General features: G+C 49.6%; 1 protein-coding gene across 1 annotated transcript in view; it reads right to left on the reverse strand.

Annotated features, from left to right (window-relative positions):
* OCA2 (OCA2 melanosomal transmembrane protein) overlaps positions 1 to 24289 on the reverse strand; it is a 167225-nt gene that overhangs the window by 104873 nt on the left and 38063 nt on the right. The window contains exons 7-11 of the mRNA XM_045824982.1: positions 22370 to 22527; positions 21405 to 21487; positions 20093 to 20246; positions 3465 to 3536; positions 1316 to 1381 (exon numbers count right to left, since the gene is read on the reverse strand). Coding sequence (XP_045680938.1) covers positions 1316 to 1381; positions 3465 to 3536; positions 20093 to 20246; positions 21405 to 21487; positions 22370 to 22527 — 533 coding nt within the window. The remainder of the gene's footprint in view (positions 1 to 1315; positions 1382 to 3464; positions 3537 to 20092; positions 20247 to 21404; positions 21488 to 22369; positions 22528 to 24289) is intronic.

Raw genomic sequence — 24289 nt, forward strand, 5'->3', positions numbered from 1 at the left:
TTGGACTGAACCTTCTGGAAAATTATTCCACTTCCTCAGTTGGCAATGCTATAACCCTGATTCTAACCTAATTTATCCTAAGTCCTGATTCAAAACTAACTCTAACCCTAATCCTAACCCAAGACCTAACTGTAAACTCAACATTAACTTGAACCTTTACCCTAACACCCAATCTAATCCATCTAGGCCTTACCCTAAACCTAAGTCTAACCCTGACCCTAAACCCAAACCTTGACCTCAAAGCTAACTCTGCCCCAACCCTAACCCTACCTTAATCGTAAACTCAATCCTAACTAACCCTAACCCTAAATCTAATCCTAAAGCTAACCTTAACACTAAACCTAATTTTAACCCTAGCCCTGGCCGGTGTGGCTCAGTTGGTTGGAGCGTCATCCAGTAACCAAAAGGTTGCAGGTTGGATTCCCAGTCAGGGCACATGCCTGGGCTGCAAGTTTGGTCCCCGGTCAGGGCACATGCAGGAATCAAGCAATCGATGTCTCTCTCTCCTTCCCTCCCTCCCTGCTTCCCCTCTCTCTAAAATCAATAATCATGCCATCAGGCGAGGATTAAAAAATCCCATTTAGCCCTGGCTGGTGTAGCTCAGTGGACTGAGCATGGGCTGAAAACTAAAGGGTCGCTGGTTTGATTCCCAGTCAGGGCACATGCCTGGGTTGCAGGCCAGGTCCCCAGTAGGGGGCGCACAAGAGGCAACCACACATTGATGTTTCTTTCCCTCTCTTTCTACCTACTTTCCCCTCTCTCTAAAATAAATAATAAAATCTTTCTTAAAAATCCCATTTATTCTAGTAAATCAGTTTATAAGCCCTGTTCGTGTCCCACACAAGCCCACCTGTGCACCTCAAAGTTCCTTTCCTACCAGTCGACTCGGTGATGCTTTATGGAGCTCACCACACGGTGCCTGATAAACCAGCAAACACACAAATGACTACTGAGGGGCATTTCTCCCTATCACCAAAAAATGACAGGCATTTTTCCAATCATCAGACCTTACATGGTTTATTCATTTGGGATATTCCATTTTTATATCTTAAGGGCAGGAGCTCAAAGAATTTGCTGAATTTGCTAAATGGCAACATTACTTCACTATCAGACTAGTCAGGACACCGAACATTCCAAGCCTCCCCACAAGAAATTAGCTAGACCTGCGCAAACACTCTTCAATCAAGCCCAACTGCCCGGTAGCTTGGTGCCTTTAATATAACGAAGGATTAGCAACAGCAGCAGCAGTGGGAAAAGCAAAGGCTCTGGATCACGGCCACCGTGAAGCCATGCCCGCCAGGAGAGCTGTAATTACCATGCCAAAGAGCAGCGCCAGGGTCTCGAAATCAATCCACTCCACCACGCGGGTCAGGCTGGGTCTCTGCAATCAAAGCAGAAATTCACCGGTCAACCCCGGTGACACGCTCTTGGTGATTATGTGTAAAAATGGGCCGCCCGTTAAAATGGACCCATGCCTGGGCCCGTCCGAAATCACACCACTCGCCTGCCTCTCTGAAGTCGGATTACAGCACCACAGAAAAACACTCGTGACCAAAAGCTCCCCAATGTCAAGCCTGTGCTTTTAGTAATAAGCAAAGCAAAGCTCTTTTAGATATTGACTTGAGAGAGAGATTGATTTGTTGTTCCACGTACTCATGTGTTCATTGGTTGATCCTTGTGTGTGCCGTGACTGGGGATCGAACCCGCAACCTTGGCGTATCAGGATGATGCTCTAACCAATGGAGCTACCCAGCCAGGGCCAGAGGGGTAAACCTCTTAAGCCCCACCCCTGACAACTCTGTGAAGAACTGTAGCCTCCATTGGAGAATCGGCCCTTGAGGTGAGTGGATTCCACGGAGCCCTTCCTACGGGTGGTGGCCTGCAGCCAAGATGCTGATGACTGAAAGATACGCTTCTCCTACCCTGTGTTTCTGCCCATCTCATGTCCTCCTCGAAACAACCCTAGAGTACAGGGAAGGCCAAGGTCACAGCGAAGCGGGAGCAGAGAGTGTGACGTGAGGGCACTTCCAGAGCCCGAGAGTCAGGAAAGGACCCCACGATGGCTCAGAGGGCTGCCCCCAGCATGCGCCTTCCATGGGTCACATTAATGATTTTTAAAACAAAAGAACTGCCCTGGCTGGCGTAGCTCAGTGGTTTGAGCACGGGCTGTGAACCAAAGCATCGCAGGTTCGATTCCCAGTCAGGGCACATGCCTGGGTTGCAGGCCATGGCCCCCAGCAACCGCACATTGATGTTTCTCTCTCTCTCTCTCTCTCTCTCCCTCCCTTCCCTCTCTAAAAATAAATAAATAAAATCTTTAAAAAAAAACTGCCCTGGCCGGGTGCTTCAGTGGGTTGCAGCATCGCCCTGCGCACCAAAAGGTTTCAGGTTCAATCCCGAGTCAGGTTGCATATGGGGGACAACCAATCCATGTTTCTCTCTCGCATCGATGTTTCTCTCTCTCTTTCCCTTTCCCTCTCTGTAAAATCAATAAACATGTCCTCAGGGGAAGATTAAAAAATGATAAAAACTACCACTATCCTCCTCCTTGACAATTAATAAACATAACTGGTTTATGTATGAGTTTTGGGATTCTGGGACCTTTTACCTTTGTTTATACCAACTCTACCCCAGAAAAAGGAGGCACACATAATAACTCCTGGCCCAACATAGTTTTCTAAACCAGTTATTATTCTTTGGTTTACTGAATGGCCTTTAGTAGCAGTTTTCAGGCAAGTTTTTGGAGTCTACAGAGTTGTTTTCAAATCCACTTCTGTGTGGGGCCCCACTGCTGGTTGCCAGCGTTCCCGCTCCCACAGCCTCAGCCCTGCCCCCAACGGGCACTCAGTCCCGCCCGCACCCCCACGTCCCTGCCACATGGGCGGTGCTCAGACCCCAGCAGGGCACCATCACCCCAACATGTGTCTCCAGGGGCTCACTGACACCTGCAGGACAGAACCCACCGCACCTCTCAGGGTCCAGGTCTGACACCCCACAGTACATGACCTGGTGCAAATGCGTGACCCTGTGACCTTTGCTCAGCTAAGACAGACACGACGCTGCTGCAGTGCCTGTGTGTGTGTGTGCATGTTAAAGTCATTGACAAATACCCATCAGTGCCATAAACTGCTATTTCCGGGAGGGACATGTGGAAATAGTGCATGAAAAAGTGAAAACAGCCCTGGCTGGTGTGGCTCAGTGAATTGAGCATGGGCTTGCAAACCAAAGGGTCGCCAGTTTGATTCCCAGTCAGGGCACATGCCTGGGTTTCGGGCAAGGTCCCCAGTAGGGGGCACACGAGAGGCAACCACACATTGATGGTTCCCTCTCTGTCTCCTTCCCTTCCCGTCTCTCTAAAAATAAATAAATACAATCTTTATTAAAAAAAAAAGGTGTTCCTGAACTGTCTTTGATCTGACATTCTGTCTGTGGCTGAGGCCCCAACTAGAAATGTCACTACTTACTTCACCGGTCACGGCCAGGGCCGCCAAGGCAGCCAGGGATCCCAGCATGGCTGCCAGAGTCCTGTGAACAATCTGGAAAGAAACGTAAAAAATTACTGTCTTCCCATCCCCAGGGGATTTAAAACAACAAGAGCCTGTGTCTGTATAAGTACCAGTCAGCACGGCCATGCTACGCCATCTCTATGAAGGGAATGTATAAATTGTGGGTCTTTCCACTTCAGCATTTGGGCACCCCAAAACACACCCAGCCTCCACCCTTCACCCTTCTGAAGAAAGGTGCTTTTATTTCCTGAGTAATTGGATGATCCTCAAGCAGAAGCAGGAGGCTGGGTGAAGCATGTTCTGCAAGGAAGCCTGCAGTAAATTGTCCTTAATTGTTTCCCATGTAATCCCTAGGCAACGGGACCATTAGTTCCACAGCGTAAATCAATGCTGCCCAGCCGCCGAGGCCGTTGTTAAAGCAAAGGTACACAGCCAAACACTTCATCTAGTTGACATTTCAGTGTCACCCCTGAATCACAGCAGCATCTTTTCCCTCTAAGTATAATTTCAAATGGACGTGTAATCGTCAAGACAATATTCGAGGAAAGTCAAGGATGTGGAGAAATTGAAACTCTCGAGCCTTGCTGGTGGGCATGTAAAATGGCGCAGCGATTATGGAAAATCGTTTGGCAGTTTCTTAGAAAGTTAGATAAATGTACCATAGGAGCCAGCAATTTCACTCCTAGAAATCTACCCAAGAGAAATGAAACTATGTGTTCCGTTAAAATTTTTATATTCTCACCCAAGGACATGTTTATTGATTTTAGAGAGAGGGGAAGGAAGGGAGAGAGAAGGGGAGAAAAACATCGATGTGAGAGAGAAACGTTGATCAGCTGCCTCCAGGACACACCCCAACCAGGGATTGAACCCGCAGCCTAGGTAAGTGCCCTGCCTGGGAATCGAACCACAATCTTTTGATTTACGGGACAACACTCTAACCAACCGAGCCACACCCACCAGGGCATGTCCTGTTAAATTAATTAAACAAGAAGGCCATTAAACGAGGTGGCTCTAATGCCTTAGCAGCACATGTAAGCAAGCCAAAATCTAAGCCTCTAATAGCTCATGGTTAAGAAATCAAACTCAGGGGGGTAGGGTCTGGGTGGAGGTGGGCCAAGGTGGGATGAATGGGGGCAGCTATAATAATGTCAACAGTAAAAAAAAAGAGAGAGAGAGAGAAATCAAACCCTGAGGACAGCCAATCACAAACAGCCAACTAGGTTTTCCCAGAGCAGGCAAATGCTAAGCTACAGCCAATCAAATCATATCCCTGCTTTGCTTCCTCCTTTTCCCTAGAAAAGCCTTTCCCTGCGCTCCTGTCCACAGAACACCACTTCCAGTTTGGTGCTGTCAAAGTCAAACCAATTTTTGCTCAAGAAAATTCTTACAACTGTACTATGCCTCAGGGACACCCTGGGTCGCACACACCACTGCCTCACGTGATACCCTGGGAGACTCTCCAGAGATCCCAAGTGGGGAGAAAAGCCAGTTCCAAAATGTCACCTGCGGCATGATTCCCATTTGGATACCATTGTTTTTTTATATATATTTTATTTATTTATTTTTAGAGACGGGAAGAGGGAGAAAGAGAGAGAGAGAAACATCAGTGTGGTTGCCTCTCATGTGGCTCTCAATTGGCCCACAACCCAGGCACACGCCCTGACTGGGAACTGAACCTCCGATGCTTTGGTTCGCAGCCCACGCTCAATCCACTGAGCTGCGCCAGCCAGGGTTGGATACCATTCTTGAAATGACCAAGTGATCGAACAGCTGGGACCAATCAGTGCCTGTCTGTGGGGAGGGGGATTTTGAGGAAGGAAAGGGAGGGGTGTTGTCCTAAAAGCACTGCACGAGGGGCCCTGGGGGTGGGGGCGGGGAGGGACGGGACTGCTCCACCCCGTGGCTGTGGCTCTAAGAGTCGACTGCAGCTTTACCACTGGGTGGGGGGAGCTGGGAAAAGCCTGTGGGGCATGTCTGTGTGTCTCCCAGCTCCGTGTGTGTGGGCTGGTATCTCCAAATAAAAACTTAAATTAAAAAAAGCATTGCTGTTCCCCTCCTGGAAATCACTAAACTTAAATCGGGACAGAACTCAGGATCCCATTCAGCATATCATTCACAGTTTAAAAAAAGAACAATTAAAAAGAAACCAATTTTTTAAAGACAATATGTGAGCCCCAGCCAGGTGGCTCCATTGGTTGAAGTGTCATCCTTGTCAGGGCACACGCTTAGGTTGTGGGTTCGATCCCCGGTCCAGGGGCTTATGGGAGGCAATTGATCAATGTTTCTCACATTGATATCTCTATCTCTCTCCCTTTCTCTCAAAAATCAATAAACATATCCCCAGGGGAGGATTAAAATAATAATAAAATTAAAATTTTAAAATGAAACATAAAAAGAATATGTGGGGGTCGAGTCACATGACCTCAGGGATCCTTCTTGTTTTAAAATCCCAAGCAGGGAGCGTTCTGAGTTTGGAAAGTTGAGATTAACTCCGTTTAAATATAAGGAGCTTTCAGCACAACACCCTTATTTTCATTGAAAAACAGCGCAGCGGCCACTGCGCACTGAGGGGGCTTCAGCGGTGAGCAACTGGCCACAGTACATGGATTCCGTCCATCCCTCCTGGCGTTTCCCAGGCAAACAGCCCTCTGCAGCCAAAGGAGATGGCCAGTCGCAGAGCAGGGAATTCGGGCTTGGAGGAGACGTGGGAACAGTGGCAGGTGCTGGGAATTCCTTCCAGTACGTGAGGCCCCACAGCAGCCCGCACCTCCTGAGGCAGGGCCCAGCTGGCTAAGACACCATGTTCCCTCCAGCTCTGAGGGCCCTGACACAGTGGGGGAGGGGGGCCTCCTGACCCATGGTGCAGCCACACCCATGTGACCAGCGGGCCTCTGCTCACCCACAAGCCACCACTGAGGAGAGGAGGGGGAGTGGCTTGGCCCATGTCCCTGCAGCCAGGGCACAGAACACAGCCACACCTGACTCTCTGGGGGCAAGGGGGTGGGGGCATGGGAAGGGGACCCACCTGGCCGGCAGTGCAACAACTAGTAACATCAGAGCAAACACACAGTCGTGAGCCTGGCCCAACCCCATGGGACACAGCACACCCAGTGAGTACATGGGACACAGTCCAGGAAGGTAGCCACAGGCCCAGGTCCCACACCAGGACATCAGTAGCCAGGTGGCACCTCCAGAAACAGCCGCATCCAGTCTGCCACAGTAAACCAATGCGTTCTCCCCGTTTTGTGGGAGACAGAAACAGAATGCAAAGGGTAATACCACGGACGGACGACGACAGATGCTGTGTCTCCCTGCCATACCAGGGCAGAGACGAAGACCTAGAAAACCAGATTTTCAACTTGAAGTGACACGGGGCGGGGCGGGGTGGTGTGGAGGGCCTGTAACGCGAGCTGGGGATGTGAGTTCAAGACCCAACATTGGCCACGTGTACACTCTCCTGGGGTTTTGGGAACATAGGACCTCAGCGCTGGGGAATGTCTATGACAGGGGTGTCAAACTCACTCTCACCAGGGGCCCCATCAGCCTCTGGGTGCCTTCCAGGGGCCACATGTCATGTTAGGACTGTATACATGTAACTACCCCTTAACAAGGGGCAAGGAGCTCAGTGCTGCCACTGGGTAGAAACCAGGTGCCAGGCCAGATAAAACAAGGTGGAGGGCCAGATTCGGCCTGATAGTCTTGTGTTTGCCGCCTGTGCTCTATGAGACCCACCTCTCAGCCACCCCGTCGGGTGCGGTCAGGTCACCCACCCCAGCATCCTTTTCACCCCACTTCTGTCAGTGCTGACTCTAGTATGCAGCTTGTAGATAAACAGCATGTTTGTATACGAGTCCTTAGGACTAACTTCCAAAGATATGGACTTTGACCTTCAGGCATCCCAGCTCTGGGAGCTTTGCTGACCTTCAACCAGGACGACGCACACCAGACCACAGTCTGACCAGTTTTTCTGTCTTTATCAGAATGGACTGCGTTGGCTTGTGGAGAACTTCTCACCCCCTCCCCCATCCCTTTGTTCTGCTTTCCCTCCCGCCCTCCCAGGAGCCCCTGCATGCCCTGAGAAGGGGAGATGGGCTTTGGGACACGAGTTCCCGTCCCCGCTGGCTGCTGGCTGTTGAATGAACTGCTTCTCCTTATACCAGCTCCTGCCTCTCTAGTTTAGGCTTTCGAAGCAGCAGGAGGTTCAGGCACAGACGCGTGCACAGGGTGGTGCTCTGCCCCATCCGCAGCCTCCCCGTCCTGGCGCCTGGTGCTAGCTGCAAGGGAACGGGCTCAGCAAGCACGGGGCACTGCCCCCGGAGGGCAGCCGTTCCCGCCAGAGGCGTCCCGAAATGACACAGCAAAGGCTCTCGGACATTCTTCCCTCCTTCCACCCCGTCCACAGAGCCCACGGCGCACAGTGGTGGCGCGCTCCTTCTCGGGATGGCATCAGCTGCCACTGCACCACACTGGGCAGGCATGGGAGCCCTGGGGAGCGGAAGCCCGGGCCACAGGAGTCTTGTGGGCCTGTAAATATTCTGTGCTTCCTTCTTTCTCCTCGTGTGTCCCCAGCGCTTCATGGGTCCTCCTGTTAGCCAAGCCGCCTCAGGAGGAACATTCGTCAGGCAGCTCATGTGTCCCTCTTTTTGTCCTTCTTTGTGACAGCTAACGAGGCCCCCTCTGCAGGAGAGGGGCCCAGCACACTGCCCCGTGGCCCAGGAGGGGTCGCACCCACCTGTGCATCAGTAACGAGCACACAGACCTCAGTGCAGGCCACAGAACCAGCGGGAGCGAGCACACCTGCCCCGCTTGCCCCGCCGAGGTCTGGGAAAACCTGGACAGCCCCGACTTCATGGATGACCATAGACCAGAAGGAAATATGGAAGCCCAGCCTTCCCAAGATGAGGTTCCAGCATGCCACTGGCGCAAATATGCATTTGAGTTTGGACACATCAGAGACAGTAAGAGAATCGTTGCCAAGGCTGCCCCACTCCCCAGGGACACTGCCTGGGGCTGAACTGCGCATGACCACGGGCACGCGAGAGTGACAGGGATGAGGGGTCAGCTTCCCCAGCTGTGCAGCAACTGCTGGAGAAAACTGTTCTCTCCCACAGCATCCGGGTACTGAGCGGGGACCTCTGTGACAGGGAGGGAGGCGGTCAGGAAAAAGACACCTAGAACATCAAAGAACATTGAAGGGCTGCCCTGAGCAGTGTGGCTCAGTGGGTTGGAGCATTGTCCCATAACCAAGAGGTCATGGTTCCATTCCTGGTCTGGGTGCATGCCTGGGTTGGAGGTTCGAACCCCATGTCAGGTGCATATGATCCTTGGTACAGATGTGTGGGAGGCAGCCAGTGGAGACATTTCTCTCACATCAATGTTTCTCACCATTCCTCTCTCTAAAAAACAACAACAACAACAACAAAACACCTGGCTAGTGTGACTCAGTGGATTGAGTATCAGCCTGCAAATCAAAGGGTCACCGGTTCAATTCCTAGTCAGGGCACATGCCTGGGTTGCAGGCCAGGTCCCCAGTAGGGGGCGCGCCAGAGGCAATCACACCTTGATGTTTCTGTCCCTCTCTTTCTCCCTCCCTTCCCCTCTCTCTAAAAAAAAACTAATTAAAGTAATTAATTAAAAAGAATAAGATAGCCCTGGCTGGCGTAGCTCAGTGGATTGAGCGCGGGCTGCGAACCAAAGCATCACAGGTTCAATTCCCAGTCAGGGCACATGCCTGGGTTGCAGGCCACAGCCCCCAGCAACCGCACATTGATGTTTCTCTCTCTCTCCTTCTCCCTCCTTTCCTTCTCTAAAAATAAATAAATAAAATATTTTTTAAAAAAGAATAAGATAATGAGAATTGCTGAATTTTTTAAAAGACATCAAAAGATTGTTAGCAAGAGCTCTGACCACGAACCTCTAGCAGAAACCCACCCAAGGATGCCCCCACCAGGCCCGCAGCACCCCCTACACTCCTGGTGCTAAACCCAACCCTCCCTGACTCTGTCTCTAGCTCCTCTCACCTGCCAGCACCAGGAAATGGAGCTATCAGAAAAACAGACCAGGGTTGTGGGCAGTGAGGAAGCTCACCATGTGAGCTGTAGTGCCACCTTCTGGAAAACAAGAGAGGCTCCCAGCAGCCTGCCTGGTGAGTCTCCTGAACCAGAGGAGACACAAAGTTTGAAGATTCTGCCACAAAAGGGAGCAAGAGGTGTAGAGCAGGAGTGTCCACACAGGTGAGGAAGAGCCTCAGGTACAGCGGGACCTTCAAACAGTATATCCCACCTGAATACAACCAGTAAAACTCGGAGGAGGGGTCGGCTGCTTCAAATGCAAAAGCAGCAGCTCAAAATTATGAGGACCATGAAGAATCAAGGGAACATGTCATCACTAAAAGATAGCAAGTCCCCAGTAACCACAGTCACAGAATTTCCAATCTAGCTGATAAAGAATTCAGAATAGCCCTGCCCAGTGGGGTTCAGTGGGTTAGGCGTTGTCCAGCAAAGTAAAAGGTTGCTGGTTGGATTCACAGTCAGGGCACGGGCCTGGGTTGCGGGTTTGGTTCCCAGTCAGGGAATGTACAAGAAGGAACCGATTGATGTGTCTCTCCCTCTCCCTCCCTCCCTCCCCACTCTCCAAAAATAAAGAAATTCTTTTTTAAAAAGAATTCAAAATAGCTCTATGGAGGAAACTCCATGAACTACAAGATAACACAAGAAAGATATTCCCAGGAAAATGGCACGTGAACAAAATAAATAAACAAATGGAGAGAAATCATTAAAAAGAACCAAACGGAAATTCTGGAACTGAAGAGTTTAGTACATGAAGGATGCACCAAAAAGCATCAACAACAGAGTAGACCAGATGGAAGATAAAATATGGGACCCGGAAGACGGAACTTTGAAATGGCCCAATGAGAGAAGAAAGAAGATGAAATCATGAAAAAGAGCGAAAAGTCTAAGTGACTTATGGAATGTCCATCAGACATTCAAATATTAGAATATTGGGATTCCAAAAGAGCAAGAGAAAGGGAAAGACAGTTTATTTCAAGAAATAATAGCAGAGCCCTGGCTGGTGTGACTCAGTGGATTGAGCCCCGGCCTGTGAACCAAAGAGTCTCGGGTTCGATTCCCAGTCAGGGCACATGCCTGGGGTGCAGGCCAGGTCCCCAGTAGGGGGTGCATGAGAGGCAACCACACATTGATGTTTCTCTCCATCTTTTTCTCCCTTTTCCCCCCTCTCTCTAGAAATATATAAATAAATAAAATGGTTTTTTTTAAAATGTCATCCTTGTGCCCTGGCTGGTGTAGCTCAGTGGATTGAGTGTGGGCTATGAATCAAAGGGTCACTGGTTTGGTTCCCAGTCAGGGCACATGCCTGGGTTTGGGGGCAGGTGCCCAGTGGGGGCCATATGAGAGGCAACCACACATTGATGTTTCCCTCTCTTTATCCTTCTCTTCCCTTCTAAAAATAAACAAATATTTTAAGAAAGAAAGAAAGAAAGAAAGAAAGAAAGAAAGGAAGGAAGGAAGGAAGAAAGAAAGAAAGAAAGAAAGAAAGAAAGAAAGAAAGAAAGAAAGAAAGAAAGAAAGAAAGAAAGAAAGAAAGGTCATCCTTGCAAAAGACAATGATGGATCGGGAAGACCAAACTTGGAGGTTTGCAGGGAAAAGCAGCAGAGGGGTGCGGGCATCGTGTCCTGAGATACAGCATCTCCCCTCTTCGCAAACGCACTTCTGGTTCCCGTAAATTAAGGCGAGTTCCCTTGGGAGACTCCAGGTATTTTCCATTATCACTCTTGAATTTCATTTCACAGTTAATTTTGAAACCGAACGCTAGGAGCTCCTCAATTGCATGTGGAAGAACCCGGAGCAAAGGGACCTGGCCTCAGACAAAGCCTGTCTCATTTTTCTTCTGTGAGATAACGTGAACAAAGGAATAAAAATAAAAGCCTTGTGTTTCCGGCTGAAAGGAGTCCACTGTGGCAATCCTTAAACCATAATTCTGGGGGTTCACTGAAGGGCACGTGGTGGGGGATGTATTATTTCCTTTACGTTGTGAAACTTTCTCATTAACACTGGGTCAGAGCGTTTAAATGTAATTTATTACGGCATAAGGGCATAGAAGCTTCCGCTATAATAATGGAATTATGAGAAGGCCGCATTGGGAAATCCCCTGACGCCCCCATTAGACATGGAAAGTTCAAGAATTAGGGAGATCAGCCCCGTCTTGTTCTGTGGGGATTTTAACGAGAGCTACTGAGACAGACCAGTAAGCCAGGACAAGTGGAACAGGGAAACTGGCCGAGCAATTTACAGCCAGATACGGAAGGTCGCCTCCCTGGAGATGACATCGAGGCTTCAGCTGTGTTTCAGCTCCAGGCCCAGAAAAGCAGCAAAACCAAGCGGGCAACCCCAGGACCAGCTTCAGTGATGGAGGACCCCCTGCCCTGGCACCAGCCAACCAGTGGAGACCACCCTGAAGGAACACACCTGAAAACTGATGACTATTTTACTCAAGACACCCCTAAGACTCCCACCTGCAAGACAGAGAGGACAGCCTTAAGACAAAGGACACATCCCCAGAACTCCCCTCTGGGGAGCATGCCCATCCCTTTCTCTCCCCCTCTTCTTGCCCCACAGGAGGGCGCATCTCCTAACCCCTGAAGGTCCCCACGGAACAGCAACCAGGGCAGCGGTGGGCAGTGACAGCTCGTCCCAGGCTGACCCCTGAACCTGTCCCCAAGGCCCCTCTTCTCTGACTTCCCAGTGAGCAAAAGCAGCCCAGCTTCTTCCACGCTGAGCCCCTCCCTGTTTCACTGTCCCCAGCTTCAATAAACAGGCCCTCGCAGTCACCTGGACTCGTGTTGTGAAATCTTTCCCGCATGAAGTCAAGAACCCACACCCTACAGCTGGCCCCAGGCAGCCCCGCTCAGGGCCTGGTCCCATTTTGGTGACACTACTTTACAAGGATGAGAAATCTGACCCAAATCCTCAGGTAAGAAAATGGCAATCAGGATTATCTGTACAACCAGGAATTGAAATAAGCAAGGAATTTCCTGAATGACCTCATTCCATCGAGCTATTATTCACAGGCTGAAGGGAACATTGGCTGCTGCCCGTCCCACTCGGTTGGGTCAGAGGCAGACAGGGTCCCCACTCCCGAGAGCCAGGTCAGACCAGACCCAGCTGTGGACCTCGGCACCTCCTCAGTCTCTGGAGATGCTCTGGAAACGTTTTGGTGGGGTGATATTTCCTGAGCCTTCATTCTGTGCCAGGAGCTGGCTGAGGCACCAGGACTCAACACTGCCCACAGGGGGCAGAAGGGAGAGAATGAGGTGGCGTTCCGGAAGGTGGCCAGTGTGACACGCCTACGGCAGAGCAGGACAAGATGGGCTGGGCTGTCTGTCGCGTCTGGAAGCAGCAGCAGGGAGGGAGGGCAGGTAGAAGTTTCTGCAGGCTGCCCAAGACTCACTCCCCCGAGGGAGGTGAGGTGCCGATGGAGGGTGCAGGCCCGCGGAGTCCAGAGACCGCCGGCTCTGAGAAAATAGCTCTGACACAAAAGGTAGTGTTAGCATAGATAGGGAACTAGTTATTAATAAACAGGAGGAGCAAAGGGAATTAGATATTAGACATTGAGCTTAATAAACGAGGGGGCAGGGAATCAAATATTAAGCCTAATACACTGGCAGCTTAACCAGATATTAGGACAGTATTCTATTAAGCTGAACAGAAAGCTGTAGCGTTTACAGACTCATTCACGCACTGCAGGGGCCCGCCGCAGAGGAGACAAAATCCTCCAAGCAGGCAGGGAAGCCTCCCCCAGGCGCTGCCAGGCCAGGTCGGATCATCAGGAAGGAGGAGGGGGAAATGCCTCTGCTGGGCAGGTGAGCAGCAGAAACCAGACGCGGTGACAGAATTTTTGGACTCGCGCAGTAGGAGACAAGCTAGCCTAGGAAGACGTGCTTCCACTTTTGGACATGCGCAGAGAGCCAGGGTGACGACATAGAGGGGAAGAGCCCGGCCTGGAAAAAGGATCCGATTGGATAGGGGGCGTGGAACCCTGGCAGGTCCAGAAAAGGGATTGGTTAAGGGGAGGGCCCAACTCGGGTTAGACGGCCTGAATGACACCTTGCCGGTTACAAAGACCCAAGAACCCAGAAAATACGTTGAGGATTATCAGGAGTCCCGGGACAGCTGGTGCTAGAGCCTGCCCATCCTCTACGCCCTAAAGGTGTATTCATTCCTTCAAACCCAATAAAATCTTGCCACCACGTTTAAATTCTCCACATGTGTGTCGTTTGAAATTCTTTTTGCTCAACACTGCAAAAGAGCCCACTTTTACCGGCTACAGTAGGACAATTTGCAAGTCTTTCCCTAAGGCAAGTCTGCCCCTGAAATAGATGCTGGCGATGTTGCCATGGTGACCCATCTCTGGAAATCCCACAGGGCTGTCCCTCCGTAACATGGGCCTTCCTGGGTCACGGCATCTGGAGGGAATTCTGGAAGCATCAGAAGTTACAGAAACACAGGCTGAATATACCATCCTCCTCACACCCCTGCAACACCCTCCCCCTCCTGTATCAAATCACAGACACTACAAAGGTGGTCTTGGGTCTCACAGGTGGTTGACTGGTCTAATTACATATGATTTCTATTTGCAAGTTATGCTAGGGTTATAAGCAGAAGGAAAACATGTAATAGTTGGAGTGCTGGAATTTTCACCAAGATAAACCATAAATCTGGGGCATGAACATTTCAACAAATTTAAGGAATTAAAGCCATAAAGAGTAAGTTCTCTGATCATAATTAAATCAAACTACAGATACTCCTCAACTTACAAAGAGCTTATGTCCATTATATTCCAAATATGACCAAATACTGGTTGACAATGCATTTAATCTACTGCACATCACAGTTTCACTTTCACACCATCATAAACTCAAAATATATATAAATCATAAGTTGAACTATCGTAAGCCAGGGACCATCTGTATAATTCGGTAACAGAAAGACAACAGGAAAATCTCTAAACATTTGGAAATTAAAACACACACACACACCCCTAGATAACATGTGAGTCAGAGAGGAAGTCTCAAAGATATTTTAAAAATAGAGAGAACTAAATAAAACTCAACACACAGCATATCAAAACCTGCAGGATGCACCTGAAGAAGTGCCAAGAGAGAAAATTATAGTAATAAACACATCAGAAAAGAGAGGTTTGTCCCAGGTGTGTAAAGGCGGTCCAACATTCTAAAATAAATCGATGTAATCCACCATGTAAAACAGCTCAGGAGGAAAATCAACTGACACAAAAAGTCACTGACAGAATTCAACACCCACTTGAGGTAAAAACTCTCAGTACCCAAGGAAAAGAAAGGAATTTCCTCCATCCCAAAACCTACAGCTGACATCACACCTAGTAGTGCAAGACTGAATGTTTTCCCTTTAAGATCAAGAATAAGCCCTGGCTGGTATAGCTCAGTGGATTGAGTGCAAGCCGTGAACCAAAGAGTCCCTGGTTCAATTTCTGGTCAGGGCACATGCCTGAGTTGGGAGTCAGGTCCCCAGTGGGGCTCACATGAGAGGCAACCACACATTGATGTTTCTCTCCCTCTCTTTCTCCCTCCCTTCACCTCTCTCTAAAAATGAATAAGTAAAGTCTTAAAAAAAAAAAAAGAAGAAGCAAGGATGCCCACTCTCACCACTCTTACATTAGCCATTGCAATAAAGCAGGAAAAGAAAATTAAAGCCATACAAATTTGAAAAGAAGGAACAAAACCTATTGCGAGTGACATGATTATAAACATAGAAAATCCCACAGAATCTACGAAAAAAATAAACTTCAAGAAGTAAAAAGTAAAAATATTATTATTGATAGCATTGTTACTTACAGTAAAGTAATACAATCTTACATGAATTTTACATGCGCATTGACAATGAAAACAGGGAAACCAAAACAAAAACACAACACCAGGTGCAGTTGCTCCAAATTAAAGGAAATACTTAGGCACAAAAACAAAACATGTACATAATCTGTGTGATGAAAAGTAAGAAAAGGAATCAAAGAAGACCTGGATAATGGACAGACATACCATGTCCATGGACTGGAGGGCCATTCGAGAATCTATATGGAAAGAGAAAGGCCACAGACTAGCCAAAACAATGATGAAAACATTTTGGGGAGAAATCACTCTTCCCAATATCAAGACTTCTATATATCTGCAGTAATAAAGAAAGGAGAATGGACACATAGATCAATGGAACAGGACAGAGAACTCAGAAACATATCCACACAAATATGCCCAATTAATTTTTAAGAAAGGAGTGGAAGTGCCCTGGCTGGTGTGGCTCAGTGAATTGAGTGCCAACCTGATAACCAAAGGGTCACGGTTGGATTCCCAATCAGGGCCCATGCCTGGATTGCAGGTCACATCCCCAGTAGGGGGCGCTCCAGAGGCAACCACACATTGATGTTTCTTTCTTCTTTCTCTCTCCCTTCCCATCTCTCTAAAAATAAATAAATTGAATCCTTTTTTATAAAAAGGAGTGAAAGCAATTCAAAAGGGACACACTTTTTGATAAATGGTGCTGGAAGAATTAGACATTCACGGGTTTAAAAAAAATGAATCTATTCCTAAACTCCACACCTTAAACATAAACTAACTCAAAGCGGGTCAGGGACTTAAGTGTAAACAGTAAAACAATAAAAACTTTAGGAAAGAATATAGGAAAAATCTTTAGGCTCTAGGTATAAGAAAAGAGTCTTTAAACTTGACACCAAAAGAAAACCTATAAGGGGCAAGTTTATAAACTGAAGTGAGAGACAATATTTGCAAATTATATATCCAACAAGCCCTTATATCTGGAATATATAAAGAACATTTAAAACAACATTAAATAAATCATTACAAATGTTTAAATGTTCAAAAACAGGTTTTTTTGCAATAGCTGAACACTTAAAAAAAGAAAATATTTGTTAACACTTCAAAGGATGAATGCTGCCCTGGCTGGCATAGCTCAGTGGATTGAGCATGGGCTGTGAACCAAAGTGTCATAGGTTCGATTCCCAGTCAGGGCACATGCTTGGGTTGCAGGCCATGGCCCCCAGCAACCGCACATTGATGTCTCTCTCTCTCTCTTTCTCCCTCCCTTCCCTCTCTAAAAAATAAATAAATAAAATCTTTTAAATAAAAGGATGAATGCCTAAAAAAAATTCCATCTTACCATAGAATGTCATTCAATTGTAAATATATATGTATATGTGTATATTTATTTATATGTAAATATATGAAAATTTATATAAATATAAATATATATATATATTTACATTCAAAAATTTCACAGAACCCTAGCTGTGTGGCTCAGTTGGTTGGAGTGTTGTCCCAAACACCAAAAGGATGTGGGTTCGATTCCTGATCAGGCACATACCTGGCTTGTGGGTTTGGTCCCCATTCTGGGAGTATGTGGGAGGCAACCAATCTGTTTCTTTCTCTCCCTCTCCCTCTCCCTCTCCCTCTCCCTCTCTCTCTCTCTCTCCCTGCCCTTCTCTCTCTCTCTAAAATCAATAAACATATCCTCAGGTGAGAATTAAAAATAATTAAATAAATACTTGCATAGAGCCGTGCCCCCTCACACACAAACTACTGATATAGGCCACGCTTTGGATGAACCTCAAGGAAATCATGCTGAGTGAGAAGGAAAAAAAAGCCAGTTTCAAAGGATACACGCCACATTATTGCCTTACAAAGCTGCGGTGAAACATCACGATCACAGAAAAGGAGAACAGATCAGCAGTTGCCAGGCCTTGGGGGCAGAGGGAGGGGAGGGCATGGCTGCCCCGGGCTGTCACAGGGGTCAGCGAGGACAAGGCAGGTGAGTATCCGCCCCCTGGCGGTGGCGGCGGCTATACGGGCTACATGCACACAATCGCGCAGAGCCACCCCGCCCCACAGAAGATCTCTCCAATGAGCATGTGAATAACCACTCACATCTCACGAAGCCCCGTGCGCGGCAAATTAGTTCCGTGATACCCAACCACGGCTGTGTAACCTTAACCCTGAGGGAGGCTGGCGAAGGTGCAGGGACCTCCCTGTACATTTCTGGGCAACCTCCTGTGAATCTGTGATTATATCAAAACAAACGTTTTTTTAAAAAAATAGCTAATGCAGCCAGTGCGCTATTAAATGGAGCAGCGTTGGGGGTACCCGACCCCCAGGGGCTCTCAATGAGCCAACATCGATGATGACACAATGCTTCTGGGTCCTTCCAACCTTGTCTGCTTGGTTCCTGCCAAAATAGAAGCCACGTTGAACTGACTTCCTTACAGGACTTTTATAACCTCGTGATGGTTATTGGAAGTAATGGAAGGGTTTTGTTTTGTTTTGTTTTGTTTTGTTTTGTTTCTAAATGGCTATTAATAACAACCATGAGTTAATGAAAGACGAATAAATATTTACAAATTATATAATTTTCAAAGGAAATTATAATTATAATTTTGGTAAAATTATACCAAAAAAAAGATGAGCAAATCCTCAAACAGCAGCAAAGTCTTTCAAAATGGGCATTGAAGCATATATTTTTTTAATTACTAGTGACTGTAAGTGATTAAAGCACACTGAATTTATTAAATGCTCCCATTCAAAATGATACTCAGAAAATCAGGAGAGAGACACGGAATAAACTCAATGGACACGCCTGGAAGTTGCTAAGGCACTTGTTCATTACCATAAAATCAATCATTAAAGAACACTAATTTATCTTGTGTTTCCCGCATCCACTGTGCTTCACATAAGCAGAATAAGGCAGGAGAAAGTTCTCTGATACAGAATGACTGATTCGTAGGTGCAGGTGCAATTAGAAATTAGAAAGGTTATGGAAACGTGAATGAAGTAACTGAGTCAGGCCATGATCCCTGGTGGGTAGCGAGACGACGTCGAGCAAAGGTGACGGGAGCTTCGCCCGAGACGCACAAAGGGCTGCGCAGCCTCCCGTCACTGAGAAATCTCAGCATCCCTGACTGGGGACTTCAGACACCACACTCTTCCTCCTGACCCAGCGCGAACTCCCAGCACACTGGTGAAGTAAGTGGACCCCAAAATTGTACCTAAAGGCTTCAGAGCTAAATTGCAGTCTGTAAGAAAAAGAGGGAATAACGGAGTAACAAATCCGTTGCGCGAGGAACATCAGCCCAACCCTGGGTGCAGAATCTCCTAAGAACAATGAAATGGGGTGTCCACCAGGTGGCGCCGTGGCGCTGCCCAGCCCGTGGGACACAGGTGGCCTCAGCAGGTGGCCTAGGCAGGTGGGCCTGGGAAGGGGCCTACTGCAGGGCTGGCCCTTGCCTGGAGGCGGGATGCTCGGATTCTGGAATGTTCTCCATGCTACCAAGCAATAAGCTGGCCTGTGGGCCGGGTGCACAGTTCTCTGCTGTACCGGGGAGCCTGGGCTGCTCTGTGATTCAGAGTGAACTGCTTCCCTTCCGAAAGTCGGGGCTTTGGTGGGGTGAGGGAGTGTGGGTGACGAGTCCCCGGCTAAAATCCCAGGCTGCGCGTCAGGCAGGCGGCCCCTTCCGCAAGAGGAGACCTTTCCAAGTCTGCTCCTGATTCTCCCAGGCTCAGCCTAACGAACCTTTTCCCATCACTGGTACGGGTAATAAAGCACAGTTCCCAGCACTGCTTCTGAGTCAGAGTCCTTCTAGAACGTCACAGAGCACGGGGTGGCCATGGGAACCCCGAAACAAAAATGAAACAGGGCCGACGAGAGCAGACCTCCCCCAGAATAACAGAGACACACAGACGTAACAACTAACCCAGCCAGCGGACCTCCTTGGACACTTGGGGGCTCAACTCTCTGGAGCCCACATTCCTCTCCAGGCAGACTTCTGGAACCTTCCTGCCCACGTTCTAGAACACTCCTCCCACAGGCTGTCTCCCTGGCAGCACCCTTTGTGGTCTGATCCCACGCTCACCTAAGAAACACCTTTCGGAGTCACCGCAATGGACTCTCAGGCCTGACTTTCGGGTGACAACGTGCAGTGTGTCACCGTGAATCTGGTTTCATGATGACGCCAGCGATGTCCCCACCCCCGGCTCAGGCACTGTCCGAGCTTCCCCTGGTGCTGTGGGAGGGAGAGCCACGCGGTTTCCCAGAAACACCAGGTTTACAGGAGATGGCCTCTGCTGAGTGATAGGTTACCCTCAGCAAGCACAGCCACGGGCCTCCGAGTCCCCGTTGGGGGGGAAGCAGTGGATCGCAACGTGCCACCTTACAGATGAAGACCCTGCGCCCCAGAAAGGCTCGGCACGTGTCCCCTCAAGGTCGCACATCGTGTGAGCGGCAGAGCAGAGGTTGAGAAAATTACATGCAAGCGCATGCTCTCGGGTCAGGGTTTGCTGGTTCCTGACAAACGCCTAGCTGAAGCTCATCAGAAATTCCAGTTTTCTACCTAAAAGGCCGGAAATGTCACTTTTTGGGAAGACACTCTCGCCATCTGATGCACCAACAGGATGAGGTCGCCCGGCGCATCTAGCAAGGCAAAGACACCAACTTGCAGGCGCAGACAGGGCTTTGACAGGCACGGAGCTTACCTCGAATATAATGAGCACGTAGACGCCGGCGAGGATGACGGCGGCGATGGTCACTTGGGCCTCCACGCTGGCGCGGAGGTGCTGGTGCGCCACCAGCAGCGGGACCACCGGGGTCCCCTGGAGCTCAGCGCGGATGCTGATGGAAACGCCCCCTCTGCAGAGTGAAGCAAAAACCTTAGCGCTGGTGCAGCAAACAGACCTTCCGGCAACCATTCGAGCTTCCTCCTCGGTGTCCTTCCAACCAGGGCACCCGCGGCCATGGCCAGAGTCCCACCGACCCCAGTCCCAGCAGCGTGGAGCCCTGCACACAGGTGAATGGGTTGACGCACGCGGGACGCAGCCTCCCATGGCCACTGCAGGCGCCACTCCTAGAACTTACAGGGCGCAGGACACGCACATACTGTCTGTCCTCCTCGCCCGCCACCACCTGACTTCTTTACCGGCTCACAAATAGAAAAGGGCCACGTGCAACCTGAGAACGCACACAGGTTGTCACTGGCAGCTGGATAAGCCCCAGAGGACACGAGGCATCACAGCACCAGGCATGCCGGACCTGAAGCCTGCTTCTAAAGGGCAGAACTCCTACGTCCATTTCCAAACCCTCCGCAGGGCAGCATGCAACTGTATTTGGAGATGGGGTCTTTACAGAGGGGAGTAAAATGAGGCCCCTTGGTGGCCCTAATCCAAGATGGCTGGCGTCCTTCTAAGAGATCAGGACACAGACACACAGATGTACATGCAGGGGTCGTGGGCCAGGTCCCCAGTAGGAGGCGCAAGGGAGGCAACTACACATTGATGTTTCTCTCCCTCTCTGTTTCCTTCTTTCCCCTCTCTCTAAAAATAAATAAATAAAATCTTTTTTTTTAATTTCCCTTGAGTAAGTCACCCAGCCTGTGGCATTTGTTGCGGCAGCCCTAGGGAACGCTTACAGCAGCCAAGAGCACAGGTTAATTAATGCAGAGAGGCCCTCATGAGAGAAAAAGAGGAAGAACCCTAACATTTCCCGGACTTCCCCATAGGAGAGCTTTATGATATTAATGAAATTAATGCAGAAGCTGTAAAAGACCATGTGCTTCAACATGGGCCTGGGATGAACACCGCCATTTCCCACCACTGTGGCCCTGGCACCCTGCCGCATGCCTCCTTTGAGTGCACTGTCCCCCCAGAAAGGGCATCTCATTCATAGCACATAACTGATCTGGTGTCATTTGTCCTCAAAATCAGAGCCATGCAGGCCAAACTTCCTAACGTGAGCGTGTCCCAGAGGACAACCCATCCACCCCGGCCCAGACCTCCATCACGGGAGACCTACCTGCTCGGAACCTCAAAGGTCCTGCTGACCACCAGGCGCTCGCTCCGCCGGGGGCTCAAAAATACTGTCCAGTTATGAGTGACCTGTAAAGGTCAAAGAGGAAAACTGCAGTCAGACCTTGAACTTGAACGTCACCAGCGACCCAGGGCTCTGCAATGTAGGTGCTTGTTTGGAATCAAGAGAAAGAGAAGACGGGGTGGGGGGGGTCTCTTCACGACGCCCACCTCCCTGCCAGGCAAAGTCCAGGCCTTGGGGAGCTGGTAATTTCCATGCTGCGGAGGCCTTTGTTTTAGAAAAAGCGTCTTCTGAGCCCTCTGGGGCAGCGCAGAAGAAACGCTGGCTTAACACTGCTACTGGCTTACAAACTTAGAGCAGATGGGGGGGGCCCAAGTGTAGCCACCACCCGCCCTGGTCCCCTCCTGAGCAGGGCAGGAAAGTTGGGGGGAGACGTGAGCAGAGAGGGATGGGGAGGGGCAAGGGAAATTCCCTGGGAGGGCAGCAGTCTTGCTGCCCACCGTCATAAAGGACATTGAAAATAGGAACCAGATTACTCATAGCATGAATGAGAGCCCCAGCCCCATGGCTCAGCTAGTTGGAGCATCGTCCCAATGTGCCAAAGGTTGTGGGTTCGATCCCCAGTCAGGGTATGCACAATCAGTGTTTCTCTCTCACGTCTATGTTGCTCCCTCTCTTTCTCTCTCCACTCCTATCTCTGTAAAATCAATAAGTACACCCTCAGATAAAGATTAAAAAAAAAACAAGTTTGATTGTGCATAAATGGTGAGAATTTTGTCATTGACTTAGAGAAGAAGGGGAAAAAATTTCAAAGACAGAGCAAACGATGAGGGCTTTCCTGAAAATGGGCTCACTGCCTCTTGGCACCCCATCCGTTCCAGAGGAAACTCAGTTTATAAAGAGATGAAATGAGTTTTTACAATTCCATTCCAATAACACAGAAGTATGACCTGCTGTGGCCGCCACCGGGAGCCTGGAGCATCGGCCTGGGTCACCTCCACCACGACATGCTCTTCTCTCCCTGGACGACTCGGGCCACCGGCCACCAGGGCCCCTGCCAGGTCCACCTGGAGCAGCGTGGAGTCAGCTCGGCCACTGAGGTTCACAGCTGGGGACACGTCAAGGAGAACCACAGAGCAAGCAGAGACCTGGAGTCCCCCCACCATCCGCCCCATGCACACCCTCCTTGGAAGATGCATGGAGAAATGCATAGCCAGCCCTTTCCTCCAAGGTCACGGCCAGCAGCCCTGAGCGACCACGCCCCATCTTTCTAGCCCCTCCCTCCAGCATGCACGAGTGGTTTTGCTTCGTTAGACCTTGTGCGTTCGGAATACTCTGCTTTAACATCTAATAAGTGGTGTTTATCTGTCCTGCTATCCCCCCCGCTTCCATGTTCGCAGCCCACCTCCAACTCCTGCCAGGAGCACCGGGGAGGGGTGGGCTGGAGGCTGCGTGAGTGAACAAATGAACCCGATCCACACCCACAACCAATCTTAGGGCGCCAGGTGTCCACTGGGCAGGTGAGGAGTCACAAAGACAATTGGAATTAAGAATTCTGACAGCAGCCCTGGCTGGTGTGGCTCAGTGGATTGGGTGCTGGCCTGTGGACCAGAGGGTCCCTGGTTCGATTCCCAGTCAGGGCATATGCCTGAGTTGCAGGTCAGGTCCCCAGTAGGGGGTGCATGAGAGGCAACCACACAGTGAGGTTTCTCTCCCTTTTCTTTCTCCCTCCCTTCCCCTCTCTCTAGAAATAAATAAAATCTTTTTTGAAAAAAAGAATTCTGACAGCAGCTAAGAGGAGAGAAATTCCATGCTGAAGAGAGGAATTATTGAGAGGCTGCTCCCTCAACCTGTAACTCCCTGCCCACGGCCCTGCTGCAGCCGGGACCCTGAGCTCCTGCATCCCGCACCTGGGTGTGCACCAATGCAGCAGCCTGCACTACCAAGCTCTTCTCTCCCTGCTCCAGGCTGACTCTCACCTCTGCTGCGGGGGCCCGGGGGCACAACGTGGGTCCCACACTGCCACCAGCCCAGCCACTGCGCCTCCAGAACAGAACAACAGTGACAGTGGAAGATGCATCTCAAAAGGATCCATGTTCTATGTGGGGTCTCAGAAGCCCCACCGCAGCCCTCACTGGGGTGGCTCAGTTGGTTGGAGCATCAGCCCAGAAAGTGGAAGGCCACCAGTTCAATTCCCACTCAGAGCACATACCTGGATTGAGGGTTTAGTCCCCGGCTGGGGTGCATTCTAGAGGCAACCAATTGACCAATTTTTCTATTCTTCTTTAAAACCGTCACAGAAACTGGTAGTTTGCAGAGCAGACGGAGGGAGGGGGCAGAACCACTGCCAGGGTGTCTGCAGGGTCTGCATGGAGTTTTGGGAGCAACAGGGAAAGACTGATCTTTTCTCATTGCCTACTTCATGCTGCAAAATGTGCTGTTGTTAGGGGTTTTTTTTTTTAAGATTTATTTATTTATTTTTAGAGAGCGAACGAGGGAGGGAAACAGAGAGGGAGAGAAACATCAATGTGTGGTTGCCTCTCAGGTGCTCCCTACTGGGGACCTGGCCTGCAACCCAGGCATATGTCCTGAGAGGGAATCGAACCTGCAATGCTTTGGTTCACAGGCTGGCACTCAATCCACTGAGCCACACAAGCCAAGGCTGTACTATTTTTTTAATAAATGTTCAAAAACACGCAGGAAAGAAAGCATTGTATCAATACCGGCACCGTTGTCCAGCTGAGTGCCCGGCTGGAGGGCCTCTCCACGCACCCCGGCAGCTACTTGGGGTCCAAAATGGACAAATGGAAACCGGAAGTCACATAGGGGCCAGAACGTAGTGGGAGAAGTCCCGAAAAGACACTGTTGCT

The sequence above is a fragment of the Phyllostomus hastatus genome, unplaced genomic scaffold, assembly GCF_019186645.2.
Source record: "Phyllostomus hastatus isolate PE091 unplaced genomic scaffold, TTU_PhHast_1.1 phas_scaffold_555, whole genome shotgun sequence".
NCBI lineage: Eukaryota > Metazoa > Chordata > Mammalia > Chiroptera > Phyllostomidae > Phyllostomus > Phyllostomus hastatus.